General features: G+C 31.7%; 2 protein-coding genes across 8 annotated transcripts; one reads left to right on the plus strand and one right to left on the minus strand.

The window, feature by feature from the left end:
- Positions 1-531: 531 nt before the first annotated feature.
- Positions 532-12,529, minus strand: LOC116770535 (hormone-sensitive lipase). Of its 7 annotated transcripts, XM_061520860.1 has the most exons (17): positions 12,440-12,529; positions 12,303-12,343; positions 11,943-12,230; positions 10,165-10,322; positions 8,651-8,837; positions 6,799-7,012; positions 6,190-6,380; positions 5,698-5,947; positions 5,002-5,211; positions 4,720-4,839; positions 4,084-4,251; positions 3,580-3,709; positions 2,890-2,976; positions 1,528-1,620; positions 1,265-1,409; positions 972-1,097; positions 532-842 (listed from the first exon to the last, which is right to left on the minus strand). In XM_061520860.1, the coding sequence occupies exons 3-17, from the start codon at positions 12,228-12,230 to the stop codon at positions 741-743; spliced, it is 2,469 nt and encodes an 822-aa protein (XP_061376844.1). In that variant the 5' UTR covers positions 12,303-12,343; positions 12,440-12,529; the 3' UTR covers positions 532-740. The 7 variants fall into 7 exon arrangements, with proteins under 7 accessions (XP_061376844.1, XP_061376846.1, XP_061376840.1 ...); XM_061520862.1 differs by lacking the exon at positions 12,303-12,343 and having other exon boundaries at positions 3,679-3,709; positions 12,381-12,499; XM_061520856.1 differs by lacking the exon at positions 12,303-12,343 and having other exon boundaries at positions 12,381-12,499.
- A 294-nt stretch (positions 12,530-12,823) lies between these two features.
- On the plus strand, positions 12,824-15,997 carry LOC116770782 (telomerase Cajal body protein 1 homolog). The gene is made up of 5 exons (XM_032662388.2): positions 12,824-13,379; positions 13,453-13,641; positions 13,710-13,873; positions 14,330-14,616; positions 15,588-15,997. The coding sequence occupies exons 1-5, from the start codon at positions 12,979-12,981 to the stop codon at positions 15,822-15,824; spliced, it is 1,278 nt and encodes a 425-aa protein (XP_032518279.2). The 5' UTR covers positions 12,824-12,978; the 3' UTR covers positions 15,825-15,997.
- Positions 15,998-19,132: the final 3,135 nt, after the last annotated feature.

The raw sequence follows: 19,132 nt of genomic DNA on the forward strand, positions 1-19,132 counted from the left end.
TTGCCACATTAAAATATAATATTTGAATGGGATTATTTTTATCTGTTCATTAGTACAATTATATTGGATTGGTAATAGTTCATGCTTGTAACAAAATAATTAAATTATTTCAAAATAAATACTTAATTCACTGGCATTTTTTATTATCTGTGCCATACTATAACCTTCGTAAATTCGTACGTGTTTCAATAGCTGTTTTTAAGTAAATATCATAGTGACGATACCCAAATATAGATTATAAAAATGCAAAAGAAATGCACGTACTTAAAAATTATCACCTTTAACAGGCGTTAAATTCCTCGACAATTTTATATAACCGTTCAATATCTACACTTAACGTGTCTCAATCGAAATTATATGATCTCATACAAAATATTTCTGCCCGTATTATCTGGTCCACGCGTACCTTCAATTCGTGACATTTACACATACTGAAAATTTACCTCCACTTATTAGTTTTAAGTTTTAATACTATTAAAATATAAGTAAAGGAACTGTTCCATACAGCCTTGAAAACAAAAAAAGAGGTCGTTAATAATAACGTCATTATATTACGTCACATATAAACGATAAAAATGAGGCAAATAATCTGTTATACAGCCTTTTTAAAAACGGGACATATAATTCCTTAACAATAGATTGGCTATTTTTTTTAATTGCACTAAAGGCCACTATTGTTGCCTATAAAGTTTTGTTAGTGTAAGAAGCCGTTGGCTTTAAACACCGCAGAGGCCACACATTCATAAATGATTGTTCTCGGGCGTCGTAGGATTTTCCAAGTCCAACAACTGTTTTATGCGCTCCACGCAAAGTTTTGAACCTTCGTTCGCTTCTTTGGCCATCTGTAATAATCGATTTATATAATGTAATACAAAAATGAAAAATTAAATAAGGTAAATGTATAAAATGAAATTATTTTTTGTAATTTCAATTAAATGTTCTTTATAATATTAATATCATAATTTACTTACAAGAGAGAAATTAAGGAATCCATGAGGCAGCCCCTCTAAGACATCGATACCCACCTCGTTGCCCAAACCTTTAAGTTTTTTGGCAAACATCACGCAGTCGTCAAGGCAAGGATCTAAATGTACAGTCTGAAAAAAATATTGAAATAAACACACACTAATAAAAAATAAAAAATTAAAATAATTAGAAAACAAATTATTAATCGCAAAAACTAAAAACTACTACGTGCCAGTACTGAAATAATACTGAAAATGAAGAAGTAAATATATAATTTTTGTTATTAAAAGACACTCACCAACAACCTCACAGGTGGGAACCTCTTTAGTAGATCATCGTCCGCCCAGTACGGCGACAGGAGCGGGTCACGTGGCACAGAGAATATGAACTCGTCGGACGGACTGCGGGCTATCAGCGCGTCCAGGTTCGAACGGACTGACAACCTGACGGATATCACAAAAAAATCTTTATGTCGTTCGAAATGTTTAAGCTAGGAAGGTACATTTAGACTAGGAATAAGCATTCAGTAAGTAATGAGGAATTGCTTTAACGACTACTTACTCTTCTTGGGTGGGCCTTATGTTATTTGAACCGGTTATGTACGCTAGCCTTGACGACATGGCGCCCATTAAACCGGTAGCTGCTTCACTTATACTAGGAAAAAAATCAAACATCACTACAGTAGCACTAGCTGTGTGAGTTATACAAAGAATCTTATACACTCTACAAGTACTGATTACTGAATGAGATCTAGACCGGTAGCCGATAACTAACAAGACCAACTGACAGACATTATTAGCTCGTCTGCCCGTGATCACGATTGCTAGAAAGGAAGCGAAACATCGGGTGTATGTTGTTTGAAGTAATAAAAAACGACTAGTAAATCCGAAAAAAATAGTTTTATTTAAATAAATACTACTTTTTGACCATCTAAATGGGTAGTAACTACAGGATATAGGATATACCCAGCCTAAATTAATTTCGGTACTTTCTGAACGGTTGGTTAAGATAAGATTAAGTTAAGTTTTTTTTTTTTTTATACAAACAAACTTATCTAGTGTCGTTGATATGTAAGAGCTGTTTGACTTTTATTTTCAAAGGAATTTTAAACAATAAATTCCTAACTGTTAAATTTACATTAATATTAATATTGTTTGAAATGCTGGGAATATAGAGATCTGATTATTATTACTCGGCTCTAGCGTTAATAAACAAAAGTATTGTATTTTCTTTATTATCTATATCTAGAGTATAATAAAAATAAATTTATAAGGGACTATTATATAATACTTATAGTAGATATAGCATATTAGATAGCTTTATCAGACTACTTCTATGTCACGAACTATAAAAAGTATGGAAGTGTCGAGAATGTTATGTACTCTATACTCTAGGAACAGTGTTGCCATATGTTTTCATAGTCAAACAGAATACTGAACGTTTCCAGTCTGTATTCAATTTTTTTTCAAGGTGTTCAAATCTTTCAAAGTAAGCAAAATTCGACATTCGTTTCTTGTAGGTGCTGCAGACCTAAAGGGTGGTGGAAAGACACAGACAAAACGAAGGGCTTTATATAGGGCCCGGGGTGGGGCTTTGATTTAATTTGTGATTTCTTTTAGCTAGGACCACTTATAATTGTTTTTCAGTCATAATTTATTCTCAAAGTGGGCAGCAGACAGAATAAGTTTGGGAACCCTCGCATTAGAGTATCAAAGTAGTTTACGAATGAAAACCTCCAAACACTTCGTATTCACTTTGACTATGTAGACTAAGGTTGGGACACATGTGTGTGTGTAAATAATGTGGCAATTGCTTTAATACGTATTACGTAACATGTTAGCGAGCACTACGTTGTATATGTGTGTGTGTGTGTGTGTATATACATATTTGTATGTGTGTATTAACATAAATTAATATATTTACCGCGCCTTTATCCTTTTCTTATCTCTGTGTTCCTGGTCTTGTATGAGCGGAGGCTCTCCGACGAGTGTGCTTTCAGATTCGGTGTCCCTATAAATATTATATGGAGGACATTTTATTATAAGTGTACACATTTGATGTTTTCAGTTAGTGCTAAAACAAAAATCTTAATTTAACAAACATCTTCCTAGACCAATCTCAATGACTTACGCTGGTCAATGAAAGACTGTTATGTTCTTTTTACATAAAATAGCAAAAATATCTATCCTGTAAGGTAATCGTTATAATACATCGATTTTTTCAATTGACTTTAATCAGAACGTAATTTTTTTAATCAGTAAGTATATTCAGGATATATTAAAAAAAAATCCACTCTACCTTACACTTTAAGTACACCTCTATAATCTATATATAAAATTAAATTGCAGAAAATCTACACAAATCAATTTCGAGCACAGCGTCTAAATATATATATGAGTGACAGAAATCTAATTTTTATAGTTCCGTTTTATGAACTTGACATACTGATTGCGTGAGAAATTTATATACAATGATTTAAGCTGAAACGAAATTAGCAACTGAAAAAATGATAAGATTCTATCTAACGTAAGTACATATATTATTAATTTTCTAGAAACAATTCTTTCTAATGCAACACTAACACTAACACAGCGACACACAGACAGACAATACCTCTGTAACTTCTTATTAGCTTTGACAACAGACAACTTGCGCCCTTCAGAGTCCGTGTCGCTATTGAACACGTATTTGTCGAGGAAGTCTGATACGTACTGTTGTGATTTGTCCTCCGTCGGTGATATACCTGCGAAATTTTAATACAATCGCTATTTAAAAATACATTTGACAAAAAATTTCTTACAAATATCATTAGGGGTACGAAACAGATTAAATGCTTGTTAAAGACAACGGTTATTCAGGTCAAGCAATTTTATAGTAGACATTTACTGGACCATAGACAAACGCGTGTGTTAGAATATTTAAGTAATAAAAAAAACCACAATGTCCAGTTTGACTTTCTCAGGCCGTAAATATCTTCTATAACAATAACGAAGTTCATTTCATACATATATCATTTGGACCGTATTCTTGAGGCCTGAGGTGTGTACATTTAATGATTGGACTTTAATTAAAAATCAACCTAATGTATATTATTAATAAAGCGTATTATTGTCTGACCGGTGGCGGTGTGCTCGCTCAGCAGCGACCCTCCGCTGATGGTGGTGTCGGCGGACTGTCTCCTCTCACTGCCGGACTTGTGCGCCTGAAGTTCTGCGAGGTCAGATGGCGAGACCTCCTCGAACGATGACGGTCCCGAGCTTATTCCCTCTAGAGGACCAGTTTGGACTATTTAGAGGGAGAATTATATTGTATTTGGCTAGTGGAGATGGTCTAGTTACAGGCATGTCATTACAGTCTCTAGCTGGTCTTGAAGGTTAAAATGGTAAGAATAGTTACTAAAGCAGCCGGCCAAAATTTATGCTTTTGTATGGACGTTGGAATATTTTTTATAAAATCCTCACTTTATCGTTGTTTTGTAAAGATTTTAATTTCTATGGAATTCTATGAATGTCATATTAAAAGTAAATATTAGTGAATTCTTTCTAATTTCAAGAAACGAATTAATGGTGTTAGAATTCAAATAAAACGTGTTCCTAGCACAAGATCTATGTGGGTAACTATGGAACAGCATTGTTGTCATGGTTTAAAGATACGAAATTTCAAACCTGGTTAAAATATAAACCCAAGAAACGGAATTAAATATCAAACGTCTATTGTCTATGGTCAAACCAAAGTCACCTGAGACGTACTAACCTTGGGACGGGCTCACTCTAAGGAATCCGTTGCCCTCGACAGGGCTTGTGGCGTTCGACGGCGTGTTCGCTTTGTTCGGATGCTTTTCATCCTTACCTTTAGTGTTGGGGCTTGCGTAGGCTGTAGGACATCAACTATTATGTAGTACTATTTGGGTAACGCTTACGATCTAAGTAGTTTAAAAATTTCAATTCAAAATAGAAAACAATGCTTTTATATATTTAAATACATGCTTTTATAACGACGATAATTATTAAGTTGTCTTTGTTTGCAAAAAAATACCTTTGAGACACCTCATCATGAATCCGAAGGGAAGTAAGGGATCCATCAGGCACAGCAGTCTTGCGGGACTCGGTATGAAGCTCACTAGTAGGGGAGCGTAGGCCATGAACAAACCCTCGGGGGTACGGAGTCCTGAAGACAGGATCTTGAGGGTGCAACCGGCTATGAGGTTCGCACCGGCTGAATCCCCAGCAAATACTATACGTTTACCTGGGCATAGATTATATGAAAAAATTTAAAAATAGAACGTAAGTTGGACCATGGTCCAAGATACTAAGTTTTAAAATTGTCATCTACAATTTTCTAAGCCATTTCCGATAACATTTCAAAATTTAAAATAATTTTTATTAAAAAAAATATGTTCTAAATATACATAAATTCGTAACAGGGTTGGCGATTCTGATAAAAATTAAGACGTATAATAAAACGGTTTTAATTTTGTTAAATTACAGTTTTTTTTTGTATTAGATAGTTTAGAACATTTAAGAACAGTACCCCTACCACGGGTTTGACGATCACTGATATAGATACGTTTAGTTTTTTTTTAATTTACATAAATTTATAATATTATATGCAAAGATTTATGTATGGAGCAGGAAATTGACAGTATAGTTCGATGTTCCTGTGAATGCAAACAAGAGAGTGATTGAAATGATTGTATGGAGACGACCCTGGGTGATGTCGGCGCTAACTCACCAGTGGTGCCGACTAGCTTGAAATTGTTTAACAACCAGCAATAAGCGTAATACACTTCCTCCAGAGCCCTCGGGAACGGCGCCTGCGGGGCCAGGCTGTAATCTACGGACAGTATCGGCATGTTCAATTTCGCGGCCCATTCTCTTAGATACGTCTCATGAGATTTCGAACTCTGTGCGACGAAACCGCCTCCGTGACAATGAAAAACCACCCCCTCAGCTGGCGGTAGATTCGATGAGCTTTCATCAGACTAGAAAATTTGGACGAATTCAATCATTAACACATATGAAATAGGGTTGCTTATTCCATGCATATTTTTTAGGTACTGATTAAACAGTTTTTTCTAATTAGTGAGACAATATAACAATTTTTTTATGATACCTCTTTGGTGATTAACTTTTTTTTTGGCAATAAGAAGTTACGAGTAATTTTCATTATATTTGACTATTGCACAGCGCCAAACTATTAATAGGAAGTTATCTGAGTGCTCACCATTCCCATTCTTTTATTAACACTGATGAGCCTAACATTTAATCCCTGTAACCCTATGTGTACTTCTGGGGGCAGGACTGTCAGCTGTTTCCCGTCTTTCGTCGTCACCGCCAGCGGTTCTGGTGGTATTGTTATTAATTTATTAACAGCTACCGTCGACGACATCAAGCTCGGCACTCTACGCATTATTTCTGCGAAATAAAATAGTCATATAATTAAATTAAATATAAAAGTTTCTGTGGTATAAAAATATATTTGGAATAAAATTTAGACTTTTCATATAAAATAATATGCAAAGTAATAGAAAACGAAACGTGACTGACCGTTGGGTGTAATCAAAACAAATAGACGTACTATTATTTATTACATAGCAGCACGTAATTAAACTTACGTGATATATATATCGCATGGTCAGAAAATATATGTTTATGTCAAATTGATACAATATTTATTTAAAATTTTCCAAAAAAAAAAAAACAACACCCATTCATTTATCAAAGACGATAATTTTAATTTACATTAAAAATAACTTTGTAGTCTGAACAGTAATCACTATATTATTGTATCATTAAAATGAGTAATATCATCGTAAGTATCAACAACACCCACCACTCTCAGCGAGGAACCAAAAAGCTTTGCAGAATTCAACGCTCGCCGATTGTGATATATTGACGATACGACGCGCCCTCATCTCCGGGTCTATGAGATACTGTCCCCCGGTCCACATTGAGCTGATCAAGTTACCGTGACTGTAATACGCTTCCGAGAAACCGGCCATGCATATAGATATCCCCTTTAATATATTCCTCATGGATGGAAGAAACTGGAATTATTATAAAAAAAATATCTGAATATTAGGATAATCTGTGGTAACCCAATATCATAATATGAATATATAGTCTATGATATAGCTATGGTTTATAAGAATAAAAAGACATTGAGAATAATTTTTATTCTCCAATACATTATGGAGAAAAGAAATATGTTGTTCTATAGGACTTCGTGTTGTATTTAAAGTTTACAATTCTCTTGATATATATATTTTTTAAATGCACAGACAAAAACCAATTTCAGGAAATGTGTAAACTACAATCGTTAAGAGAGCCACTTTGCTTGAGTTTTAACTAGTTTTTTTTTTTGGCTCATAACCAGCTAATAAAATTTTCCATATACCTTATAAATATTATATTTATAGCTATAAATTATCCTGCTCTTTCCTGACTCCTTAAATCTATCCGTGAATAGGTCTGATTTAAAGAATTAAAAGTATATTTACAAAAAAACATATATATTATAGATTTACAACATTTTAATGTTGAAAGAAACTTTTGATATCATTGTTATGGGACCTTGGTGACATCGCATAGTGATGTAAACATATGAATAGATATCGACAATTAATAATTATCGAATAGAACAAGAGATGACAACCATTACTGTAATATAGGTACTTAAGTGCATCATTAACGTCGGTAATATATTAAAAATAATCGTTAAATTACTACTCTGAGTGTCCATATCGCCAGCTTTACATGAATCAACAATAAATATTATCAAACTAATACGTTCCGTGCCATTTGATAAATTTACGTGTCGTGTCATATAATGCATTGCTTAATTGTCTTGGGAGTTTGAATTGTGTGCCCTCTATTGTTTATTATTTCCAGTCACGTTTGTTAAATTTAATTAAAAGTAAGATTGAAACACTTCAATTTAATACCGAATCCAAGGAAATATCAGAATCGGTGTATGATCCACGAAGAGTAACAAAAAAAAACACTCAAAGATAATAAAATTAAAGTTGAGTAAAGAGGTTAAAGAGTGTATGTATTTGAAATAATATGAAGCGTTGCAAATTCCTTTAAGTTATCTGTGGAATTAATTTAAGTAATAAAATCCATCGGGGCATGTTTAAGATTACTTAACTCAAACAGATAGACAGAATGTTTTGATATTATTTAGTGAATGATGAATTTAAAAAGCAGAGTACTTTTACGTGTTCACAAACGCTTCATATTTCATATATATATATATATATATATATATATATATATATATATATATATATATATGTTTTTATTTTATAATCAATGATCTCTTTATACGATAAAAGTAGATAAATGTTTACAATCAAATTACACACGTTCCATATGACGTTTTGTATCAAGGTTTTTGTTTTCAACAGCATGTATATATAATTAATATTTATTTGTTGCATTACACAATTTTATAACGTTTACAACACAAAATTATAATTTACGACTAAAGGCATATATATATAACATGATCATGAGATTACATAGTTGTTAGTTGTCCTAGTTGTTATTTTCTAAGGATCATGACATTAATGCTAGCTGGTTATTTGTACATATAAAAATTAAAACCACAAGTCATAAGCGTATAGCGTTTTTCGCATAAGTCTTTTCTTTGTAACTAATAATTTTTCTTGTCAAAAACTTACCTGAAATCCGAGACATCTTCCGTAAAAGCAATACTGATTGATGGTATCCGCTTGTGAGAACAGTTCTTCGGGCGAATGGGGTTCTGTAGGGAAGAGTTCCCCGGGTGGAGCCCACGAGAGTAAGGTCTGGAGGTGGTGGAGACAAGTTCCTAGAGACGCTAGCAGCTGACCGTTAGACTCAACTTCCCTTTGAGAGAATGTTAACATTACGTGGGAAGACTTTTCATTTGCAATAACTATTTGGTTGTTTATCGTTTTATTAGTTAGTAACATTAGAGACAAAATATGTAAACTGTATTTTAATCTGTAATTCATAATAATATGCAGATAATGCTTAATCCGAACACATAACTATTAATTCTTCATAGTTATTGTTCGCGTATTGATTATTTTAGATCAATCATCGGCGACACAAATGAGAATATTTGTTGGTACCTATCTATTGAAGTAAATAAATCTACACTAAGGAATGGATTTTGCGTATTAGAAAAGTTATCTAAAATGTATACAAGCAATGCTCAGTGGAAAATAATGGTCTATTGATATCCAAAAAAAATAGCTTTTTAAGCCTAAATTTTAAGCTGGAATTGCTTGGAATATTTGGAATTGTAGCATCAGCAGCCAAGTTAGGCATGCCAACAGTAAATTTCAATTCAATCCATTAATATGTTTCAACTTAATATGTTTTTGTTGAAGTCATTTAAAGTTTTATGTTAACTTGTTTCTTCATATTAACTAGCTTGTAACTTTTATTCATCGTTCTCTTTAGTGTATAAATAAGAGTGTTTCCAAACATTATGACATTAGACCAATTAACAATAAAACGAGATCCGACCTTGATAAACAACAACGAATATATATTCAATATTTCCTCCACGGTCTTATTAAATAGATTTATAAATAGTTTATACAGAAACTATCCACAATTAGTTTGAATTGTTGGCGTATAAAAGCTATTCAGTTTTTGAATTGAAATTGGCAGAACATCAACATTACCCGATCATGGCTTTTTTTATGTTTTGGACTTTGTTATTTTGTGATTTAAAGTTCAATATCACGCTCTGGTTTACCTCGACAGATTTGACCCACTTACAGAATAATGAACTTTAGTTCAAGTTTTGTATGCAAAAATAATATATATATATATAATGCTTAAACAAATTTAATTATCATCTTGTAATTCGTAACATCCGAAGCCCGCAGCATTCAATCTTTTAATTTGTCAATAGTGTAAGTTCTTAATTTGTGTGTATAAAGTTTACACAACCTAAATAAATAGAACGAAATAAGGGTTTGTCAGTTACACAAAAGCCACTTGTCTGAACATCTATAGTCGATTCTTCAATGCAAAATTAATGTAAGACATTTAATACGATGGAAAAATATATATATATTCATAAATTTAATGCGAAAAAAAAATATATATTTAATTTAACAATGCAAACTTTGTGCGCATTATAAACTATTTAAATTACCTATTGTCTTAAAGTAAGATTGTAAAAAAATATACTCACTTAACAAAATAACCTTTTCTAAATAGTAGCGCGTCACGTCCGGTGCATACTTGACGGCTCAATTTCAGTCCATTCAAAACGCAAGAATCCACGACGGACACGAAGCTACGGTAGCCATTGCCGGGAGATTTGGCATCGAAGTCATACAACGGAGCCACCTGTTATAATAAACATTGTTCATATATACAGACACAAAGCGAGGCTGTTTCCATCATACCCAGTTATCCTTGAAAATAATGACGCTGTTCACAATTCATTTCTTTTTATGAGTTATCTTTTTTAGGTCGATTTTAAAAATACATTAGATTATATTCGGTTGTAAGTGATAAATAATCATCCTTATCAATATTATATTTTTACTCCCTGATGTACGTACACATTCATAGATATTATGTAGATACGCAGATGCCCACACACACATATATGTATTGTTACGTTGGAAGTAGACGAGCGCATGTTTTGTATCAAGATAATATGATTAATTTACATGATATATTATAATTATTTGCAGCAGGTCTGGATGTGATTCATAAAAAAATAAAATATACTTTAAAGATGTAAATGTATAACCTATCATTGTTAAAGTAGATTTCTTAATAAAAATTCAAGATAGTGACACACGGTAGAAGATTGTTACGGAACTCAAATTCTTACATTAGCGTTGATCAAACACTTGTATATAAAAATACATGTCTATGGGCGACAAAACTTTAAACACGCTCATTAGAAGAATGATATACATGATAGCCAATTCTTTATAGTACAGTTCACTCTTATAGCAGACAGTGGCTGTAACATTCATACATTTGGACTAATCACAAAAAGTGGTTGCAGGCATAGGAGACCATAGTTTTCAAAAATGGATCTCTTTATACTAGTCTGTATGAAAAAGAAGTTTTTAAACATAATTACAGTTGCCTCGATAAGATATGGAGTTTTTAATATACCTTTTCTATTCTAGGCATCATCGACAACCCTTGATTTAATAACAAATTATACCACCTTTTTGCTATTAAAGTAGGGCTGGTGGGGTTTTAATTGTAAGAAAAAATTTTGTGTGGGCTTATAAACCCTTGTATGTTTTTATGTATATTTATAAAACAGAAACATAATATACATAAAAATATATAAGGTTAATTTACATAGAGCAAACTGAATAGGAAAAACTGTGAGGAATGCTTAGTATATGTGGTACATCACATTACTCACATATAAGATATATTAGGAAGTAATTACGACACTTATTATGTTTCTTATCAACACCCGACCCGTAATAAATAACTTTAAAGCATTGCAAAACATCTGTGGACTTCAAACATAGTTGTGATGATCATATTATTATGAACACATGTTCGCTCGAATCTTTGTTCCTCTCATTCCAATCTATATTATGAATCACGCTATAACATTTAAATTATTTCATCTGTGACCTACAATATAAGACCTTTGAGTTGGAAAGTTGATCAGTTTGATTACATATATTTATGACTCATAAATTTTATAAATATCTTTTTTAATAAATCTTTGATAGATAAGATAATAAGATTATAATAACATCTGCAACTTTGTTACTTGTTTAATAATTTATATTTTTTTATATAATAAAAGCTGATTTAGGAGCTCCAGCTTTCTAAGACGATATACTATTCCAGTCACCAAATAGGTTTCAGTATCTTATTATTTTTCCAATTAGCTATAACAGTTTCATTATTGCTTTAAACGTATGTAAATTAGATTACATCATATGTTCTTAAAATAATTTGTAATGTAATATTTACCTTTCGAACGTGATCCACGAGAGGCCAAACTGTATCTATATGATCTATCAGTGTCATGAAGCCCTGGTACAATCTCTGTCCATTCTCACTGTCATCAGGTTGAAAATAACTAGCATTATTCTGACACGATTCCTTTAAAGCCTCATACATCGCATACGTCGGCGGAGAACCTTCGGGAGTATCCTCACAGCATAATGATGCCTTCGCAGGGGGCTCCGCGAATTCCATTTTTTTTGGATGTTTTCCCGTAAAAAAACGAAAGCTTCGACTTAAAAATCTAAACTTCATCTGTGAAACCAATATAAACATCAGAGGCTGCCCGTTGAACACTTAATTATAATAAACACCCAATGTATTTACAAAATGATCCGTGAGCAATTATCATCGTACAATGCTGGAATCTGTGTATGATAAAAATATAGATTACTTTGACATTACTTTATGTTGAGAAACTTTGCTGCTCTTAATCATGTCTAATTTTAATAACAAATAATTACGGAATTTTGTCGTGAATAATCTATGACGACTGAACCGAACGAAGGTTTATGATAAACATACATTGATTAAATGTCATATTTTGATACTCTCTCTTGACAATGACACTTAGCAGCTGACATAAAGCGAAGTTTTTTTTTTTTAATTATATTTGTGTATTTTGAAATATTCAACTATAAAAATCGAATATTGTAATTCAACATTTTCTAACCAATCACGCCTCATAAATGTATTATATATTTACTGATTGATAATAATGGTTGCTTATTCTTGATTTTAAAAGAATTTATAATTTAATGTTACTCGGAAACGGGATATTTTACATTTTTTAATCATTATTTTATTATGTATAAAATTTTAAAAGAAAAGTGACCTGTGAAATACATCTGTAGTGCTCATTGCAAAAATTGTATAGCCTGTGAATTTAGATACAAAAAGGTTATGTTTTTGACCGGTTGTTTATAAATCAAAATACAAAAATATGTAATTAATATTATAAATGCGAGCCTAACAGCGAGTTGTTATAAATAGGTATATAATTATGGAAGAAGACTTTATATTAGAGAATAATGACGAAAACTGTGAAACTTCTCACATGGATACAGAAGAAACAGATATTTTTACGTATCCTACTCTGTTTAGTAGCAAATCCTTAGTAGAATTGTGCAACTCTTCTTGGTCGAGATCTCAAAACGCGAAACAGAATGTGCAGCCCTATTTAAGGGGATGTAAATGGTCTCCAGACGGTACTTGCTGTCTCACAGTGGTTAATAATGACGGGGTTCACGTAACAGAGCTACCAAGAGATCTTTATTCTGGATCCATATCCCCTGATCGAACAATTAATATATTGGATTCGGTTATTCACGTTAAAGAGGCAGGTCTTGTCTATGATTTCTGTTGGTATCCTGGTATGAACAGTAGCATACCTGAGACTTGCTGGTAAACATTTTTTTTCTATGCGTTTTCTACTACATATAATCTGATGATATCCGTTTTTGATATTACGTTTCAGTTGGTTGACCACTCGTCAGAATGCACCACTGCAGTTTTGGGATGCTTTTGACGGTTCTTTGAGATGTTCATACAGAGGCTTCAATGCAGTGGATGAAATGGAGCCAGCACTCTCGGTCACATTTAATAGTGAGGGGGATAGAATTGTAGCTGGATATAAGAAATATTTGAGAACTTTTGATGTCGAAAGGTGTGATTTTTAAACTTGGAATAATTTGAATATGTTATGTTTAAAAACAATATCCATTTTTTTATTAGACCAGGAAGAGATTTTGCAGAGCACAAGATCAATTCACCGGCTTCTTGTTTTGCTACACATGATAATCTATTAGCTATGGGCTCATGGAATACAACTATAACTTTATACAATATCAGTGAATTTGGAACATATAAGAGTATTGGGAAAATGCATGGCCACTCAGGTAATAATGATAGCATCTCAGATAATTCTTACAGTAATTTTTTTTTTTTTACACATAACATATTTCTGCCTGCAATTTCATCTGTTTTGATTTAGAAATTAGGCTCGGTGAGAAATGTATAGGGTGTTCTAAAATGAACTGGCATGAAATGCAATTAATGAACAGGCAGATTTAAAATCTGCATTATTTTATATACAATACAACCATGATACTTTTATACTGTGGTAACACACATTATTTTGGGATACATTATAGTTATATAACATTACCCAGTTTTTATTATTCAATAATTTAGTTGTATGTCACATAAAACCTCTTAGTTTAATCCCTTTAATTTTAATATTATGAATATAAATTTCCCACATAATTCAGTTCTTGTCTATTTATAATAATAAATAATACTGTAAAAATTTTTAATTTTATGATGTAATGCTTATGTATTATGTATAATTTAAGGGGGTGTCACTCACTTGAAGTTTACTCAAGATGGTCAAAAATTAGTGTCGGGAGCGAGAAAGGATCACAGGCTACTCATTTGGGATATTCGTTATTATCAAAGGCCGCTGAATGTATTAAGTAGAGTCGTTGACACAAACCAAAGGATATATTTCGATATATCACCATGCGGCAAATATTTGGTTACCGGAGGTACGGATGGTGTGATAAAAGTATGGGACGCAGATAACATTGATTGGATTAATAGATTAGATGCTACCGATGACAAAGATAATGCTACATACAGGGTGAGTTTTTTAGTGTGATAATTTAGGCATAATAATTATAAATTTTTATTTAAGGCAAGTACTATTTTAAAAGTGTAGTAATAAAAATATATATAATAACTAATATATCTACCTATATTGCACTTGGCATCATATCATTTAACAATACCAACCAAATGCAACTAATACATAACAGAAGGCAAATTGTTGACTGACATCAAACAAATTATCTCATTGTATTTTATTTAGTTATTCATGAAAAACCTACATATATTTACGGGTTTATTGAATGAAACATAATTTAAAAATTGTTTGAACAGAATAAAAGAAGTTCTGTGATAAACATCATGGTGTGTGTTACTGCAAAATGGCGACATCACATATAAATATATTAGAAATATATGTATAAATAGATATAATATACAATATCAAAAACTTATGTATGAAATAAACTAAGATATATGTTTATGTAATACCCATTTTATTTTCCTTTCATGGACAACAAGCTTCAAACAAAAATATTATGCTTTTCAATCTTATAAAAAATAAAATAACATAAATCTTACTCAAGTGGGACCTGTATATAAGTGTTAAATACAAATTCTGATTTCTCTATAAATGTGACCATTTTATTTCAAAATAGTACTCGTTATCTTACCGTTACCTTTGATTCTAAAAAAAAAAAATATCAACAGCCCTTTAGGTATGATTTAATCTCTCCGTTGACAAATAAAAAATTAACACTAAAGAAGAATTTTCTAGTCAAATAATTTCTTCTTAATAAAACCGCCAATATCATTACAAACAACACACTCATACAGTATTTACACGAAGTGAAAACAACATGTAATGATTAAAGAATATTTTGCTATTTATGTATTTTTAATTCTATAGCTTTATTTAAATATTTAAATATGGTTTATATCATACATTTTTATGCAAACAAATTTTAAAATTAGTTGAAATTTAATTACAATCTGTATTTATTTCAGTTTCCGTTGCATAAAGACTGCTGCAATAGCCTGTCAATACATCCGTTAAGACCAATATTAGCTACCGGCTCTGGTCAATATCATTTCGAGGATCCTGCCCAGGATTTGGAAGAGAATTTCGGAGTACAGGAAGACATTACTGAGACTGATAAAGGGTTAAGAAATGATAAATACTCAAAAATTGCTGAAAATAGCTTAGGGTTTTGGTGGATTGGGGATATTCCTCAAGTAACTTAGAATTTAAGCACTCAACATCTTTTGTATATAACTATGAATTTAATTATAAGTGAAAAGTGTTTCATTTTCATTCATATACATTGACATAAAAATTATAATATTAGTATTCCTTACAATTACAAATAATATATAAAGGGTCAAGAATATGTGAAGAATAAATTATGATTTCCTAAGATTGTGTATGAAAACTATTATTTGACAGTGGATCCATTGCAGCATTAGCCATATAAAATTAGAGTAAAATTAGTTACTGGTTTTGCACAAACTAATATCCTGAATTTTTAGGCCCATTCATCCTCGCTGAGCATAATTTGCTATTTAATATAAACACACATTGAATACATATCTACAGACTTAAGATGTTGTCAGACATACATAAAATTGTATGATTATTTTCCAGTGAAATTATTCACAGTACAACTTTGCAAAGCCACAATACATACTGAGTGTCGTGAATTAGTCAATTGGTGACAAAGATCAAGACTTATGAATGATAATCTGCTAGAATTTCGGAATAAAAAACTGCTAATGTATAATAGTATTTCATCTATACGTATAATAAGACAGTAAAAACCTAATGTCGGTACATTAAATAATTTTCCAAAAAATTGACAGGAGGCAATTAAAGAAGGGTCATAGAAACCAAAAAAAATTTTTTGGAATTTTCGTCTGTCTGTCTGGTACGTTATAACTTTAAAACTACTCACAAAGTTGAACGCGGTTTTCTTACATATCATTAGGAGCATTGTCAAGACTGTTTCGTCAAAATCGGTTAAGGGAAAAAGAAGTTATGGTCAATTGAAAATTTACTTCAAGCACTGCTTCAAAACTTCTAAACACTACAACTTAATATTGATTAGTTATATATTATATATTAGTTAATAGTTAATTAATTATATTAGTTATATTTGTTATAAAAAAAATATGTTCTAATATATGTTAATCTTAATATTAAAACTTATGAGAGGTAACAAAAATAACAAATAACGCAGTGCGCGCGGGCGCGGTTGAAGTGTTGAACACTGTGCTCGATAGATGGCGTTGATAAAATACGCCATCGACCTAGATCGCGGTGTTAAGATTTTCCGTTGTGCAATAACTACCATGCGGTTCAAATGTTAAGAGTTGTTACTTGGATGTAGTTGTCTATCAGTTGTTATCATCCCTTTTCTGTACGTTATTATTTTAAGTTTGATATATATATATATATATATGGTTGTGCGAAAAGCGATCAACACGCGGGCAACAGCTAGTTCCTAAATAACGTAGAGCAGCAAAGTCATCTCAGATTATATATGCAGATTAAGGGTCCTTTAAAAGAATATGGCTACCAGTACCACACTTGCCTAATCCCGCATGTCGTTCTTTTTACTTAAAATTTAATATTCTTTTCATATGTCGAAAAGTAAGAAAAAATTTTCTTAGGAGCGAAGTCTTTAATTGTATTACATAGATGTAAAAATGTAAGTTTCATTGAATTAATCTTTATCAGTCAATGATTTCAGATATCAATTAACTATTTCTTCAAAAATAAACTAGACTTAAATATATTTAATACACATATACAATCAATATCGGTAATAGAGAACAAAATAAATAATTTCATATATACTTGTTATATTGTGGGCGACTATCAGCCATTTCACTGCAGTTATTGAAGGCCTCAGAAATACGCAGACATTTCTATAAATACAATATCCACGACTATTCTATTCTTGGAAATTCAAATACAAAGTACATTTTATTAAACAATCTCAAGGTGGTAGAGCCTTGCTGTGGTCAAGCTACTGCAGCTCGAACATGGGCTCGACCGGGGAAGTACCACAATCGCACAAAAGATCGGCGTGAAGTTAAGTAGGCTTTAATGGCTGCGTTTCGCCCGACGAGTGAGAGAGCCGATTGCGCTTTCCCTATTCTCTCCCTCTTTCCCAAATAAACGTGGCAACGCATCTGCAAAACTATGTTGCGGATGTCCATGGGCGACGGTACTATCTCCATCAGGGAGGCTGTCTGCTCATTTGTACCCTTTGTTATACAAAAAATCGCCAATATAATGCGGGGGAGACCTAAGTCCTTACGGAAAGTGTCAGTCAGTTCGACTTTTAGATGTCATATCCTTAATAGACTTATGTTTCTAAAGTTATTCATCACACTATAAAACTAAATAAGACATATGCAGCGTGGTTGCTTAGGTCGATCTTAAGCATTCAATACTAATCTTTTTTTCCTTAAAAAATAACTTTTTAATTACTTTTAATACTCTAAATTTTTTTTTAATCAAAAAACTGATATTGCTTTTAACATTTTACATTATTTAGCCAAATATGCGGAAATAAAATAATGTTATAAAAAAAAAAACATTACATAAAATACAATATCATTTTATTGCGACTTCAAATGTGTGTACTGACTTATATAATTTTTCTTTGTAAACGAACTTCCAAACAACAGTTACCCATGGTATGAACTATTTGTAATTCCTTAGCCAAATTGAAAAGTGACTTTATAATGTTTACAACGTTTAAACAATGACTGACTGACTTTACAATGTTTATAAATTGCAAAATAATTATTGTGCATTTGTACGATACCCACTTTACAAGAACCTTTTAGAATAAAAGAAACTTAATTAAAATTTAAATATTCTTATGTTTAAAAAAAATAATACAGTGCTATACGGTATGATAGGTAATGAAAAAGCCAACAAGGAAGCCGGAAAGGTCAAACTGATAATGAAATCGACGTCCCCCAAGATAATGCAACAGATTTACGTAACTGTTTAAAGGACGAGAGAAAAGAAAGCTGGGATATTCATTAAAACAGATAGCACGTGGAAACTATCTGGAGTTTGAAACAGTATCTTTGATAAATCATTCGTTTCTTTCACTTGTAGGAGCGATACGAAAACTTTACATATTTATTTAATCACAAAAAGTAATGGGATCAAATGTATACGTTGATAAGATTTAATAGTGTTTGTAAGTAGTCGAAATTTGACCACTTATAATCCACTAATTTAAAACATCATCATAGTGGTGTTTCTATATGTAAACGGGCGGTAGTTAAAAAAATATAAGTGAATTTTAAGTAAATAAATAATATATAGATATATATTTGAATGCTATCTAAAGATTTTGTAATAATAAATTAAAAATAAAAATTTCTAGTTGTGTAAAACAAGTTTTATTCTCGCAATATACACTCAATGTAGACTACATATGCCATCGATCCTATACAGTAGGTAATTTTATGTAATAGAATAAGAATAGATAGAGTCAAGTAAATATGCTATTTGCTTTCGATATCTC

The sequence above is a fragment of the Danaus plexippus genome, chromosome 7, assembly GCF_018135715.1.
Source record: "Danaus plexippus chromosome 7, MEX_DaPlex, whole genome shotgun sequence".
In the NCBI taxonomy this organism is placed as follows: Eukaryota; Metazoa; Arthropoda; class Insecta; order Lepidoptera; family Nymphalidae; genus Danaus; species Danaus plexippus.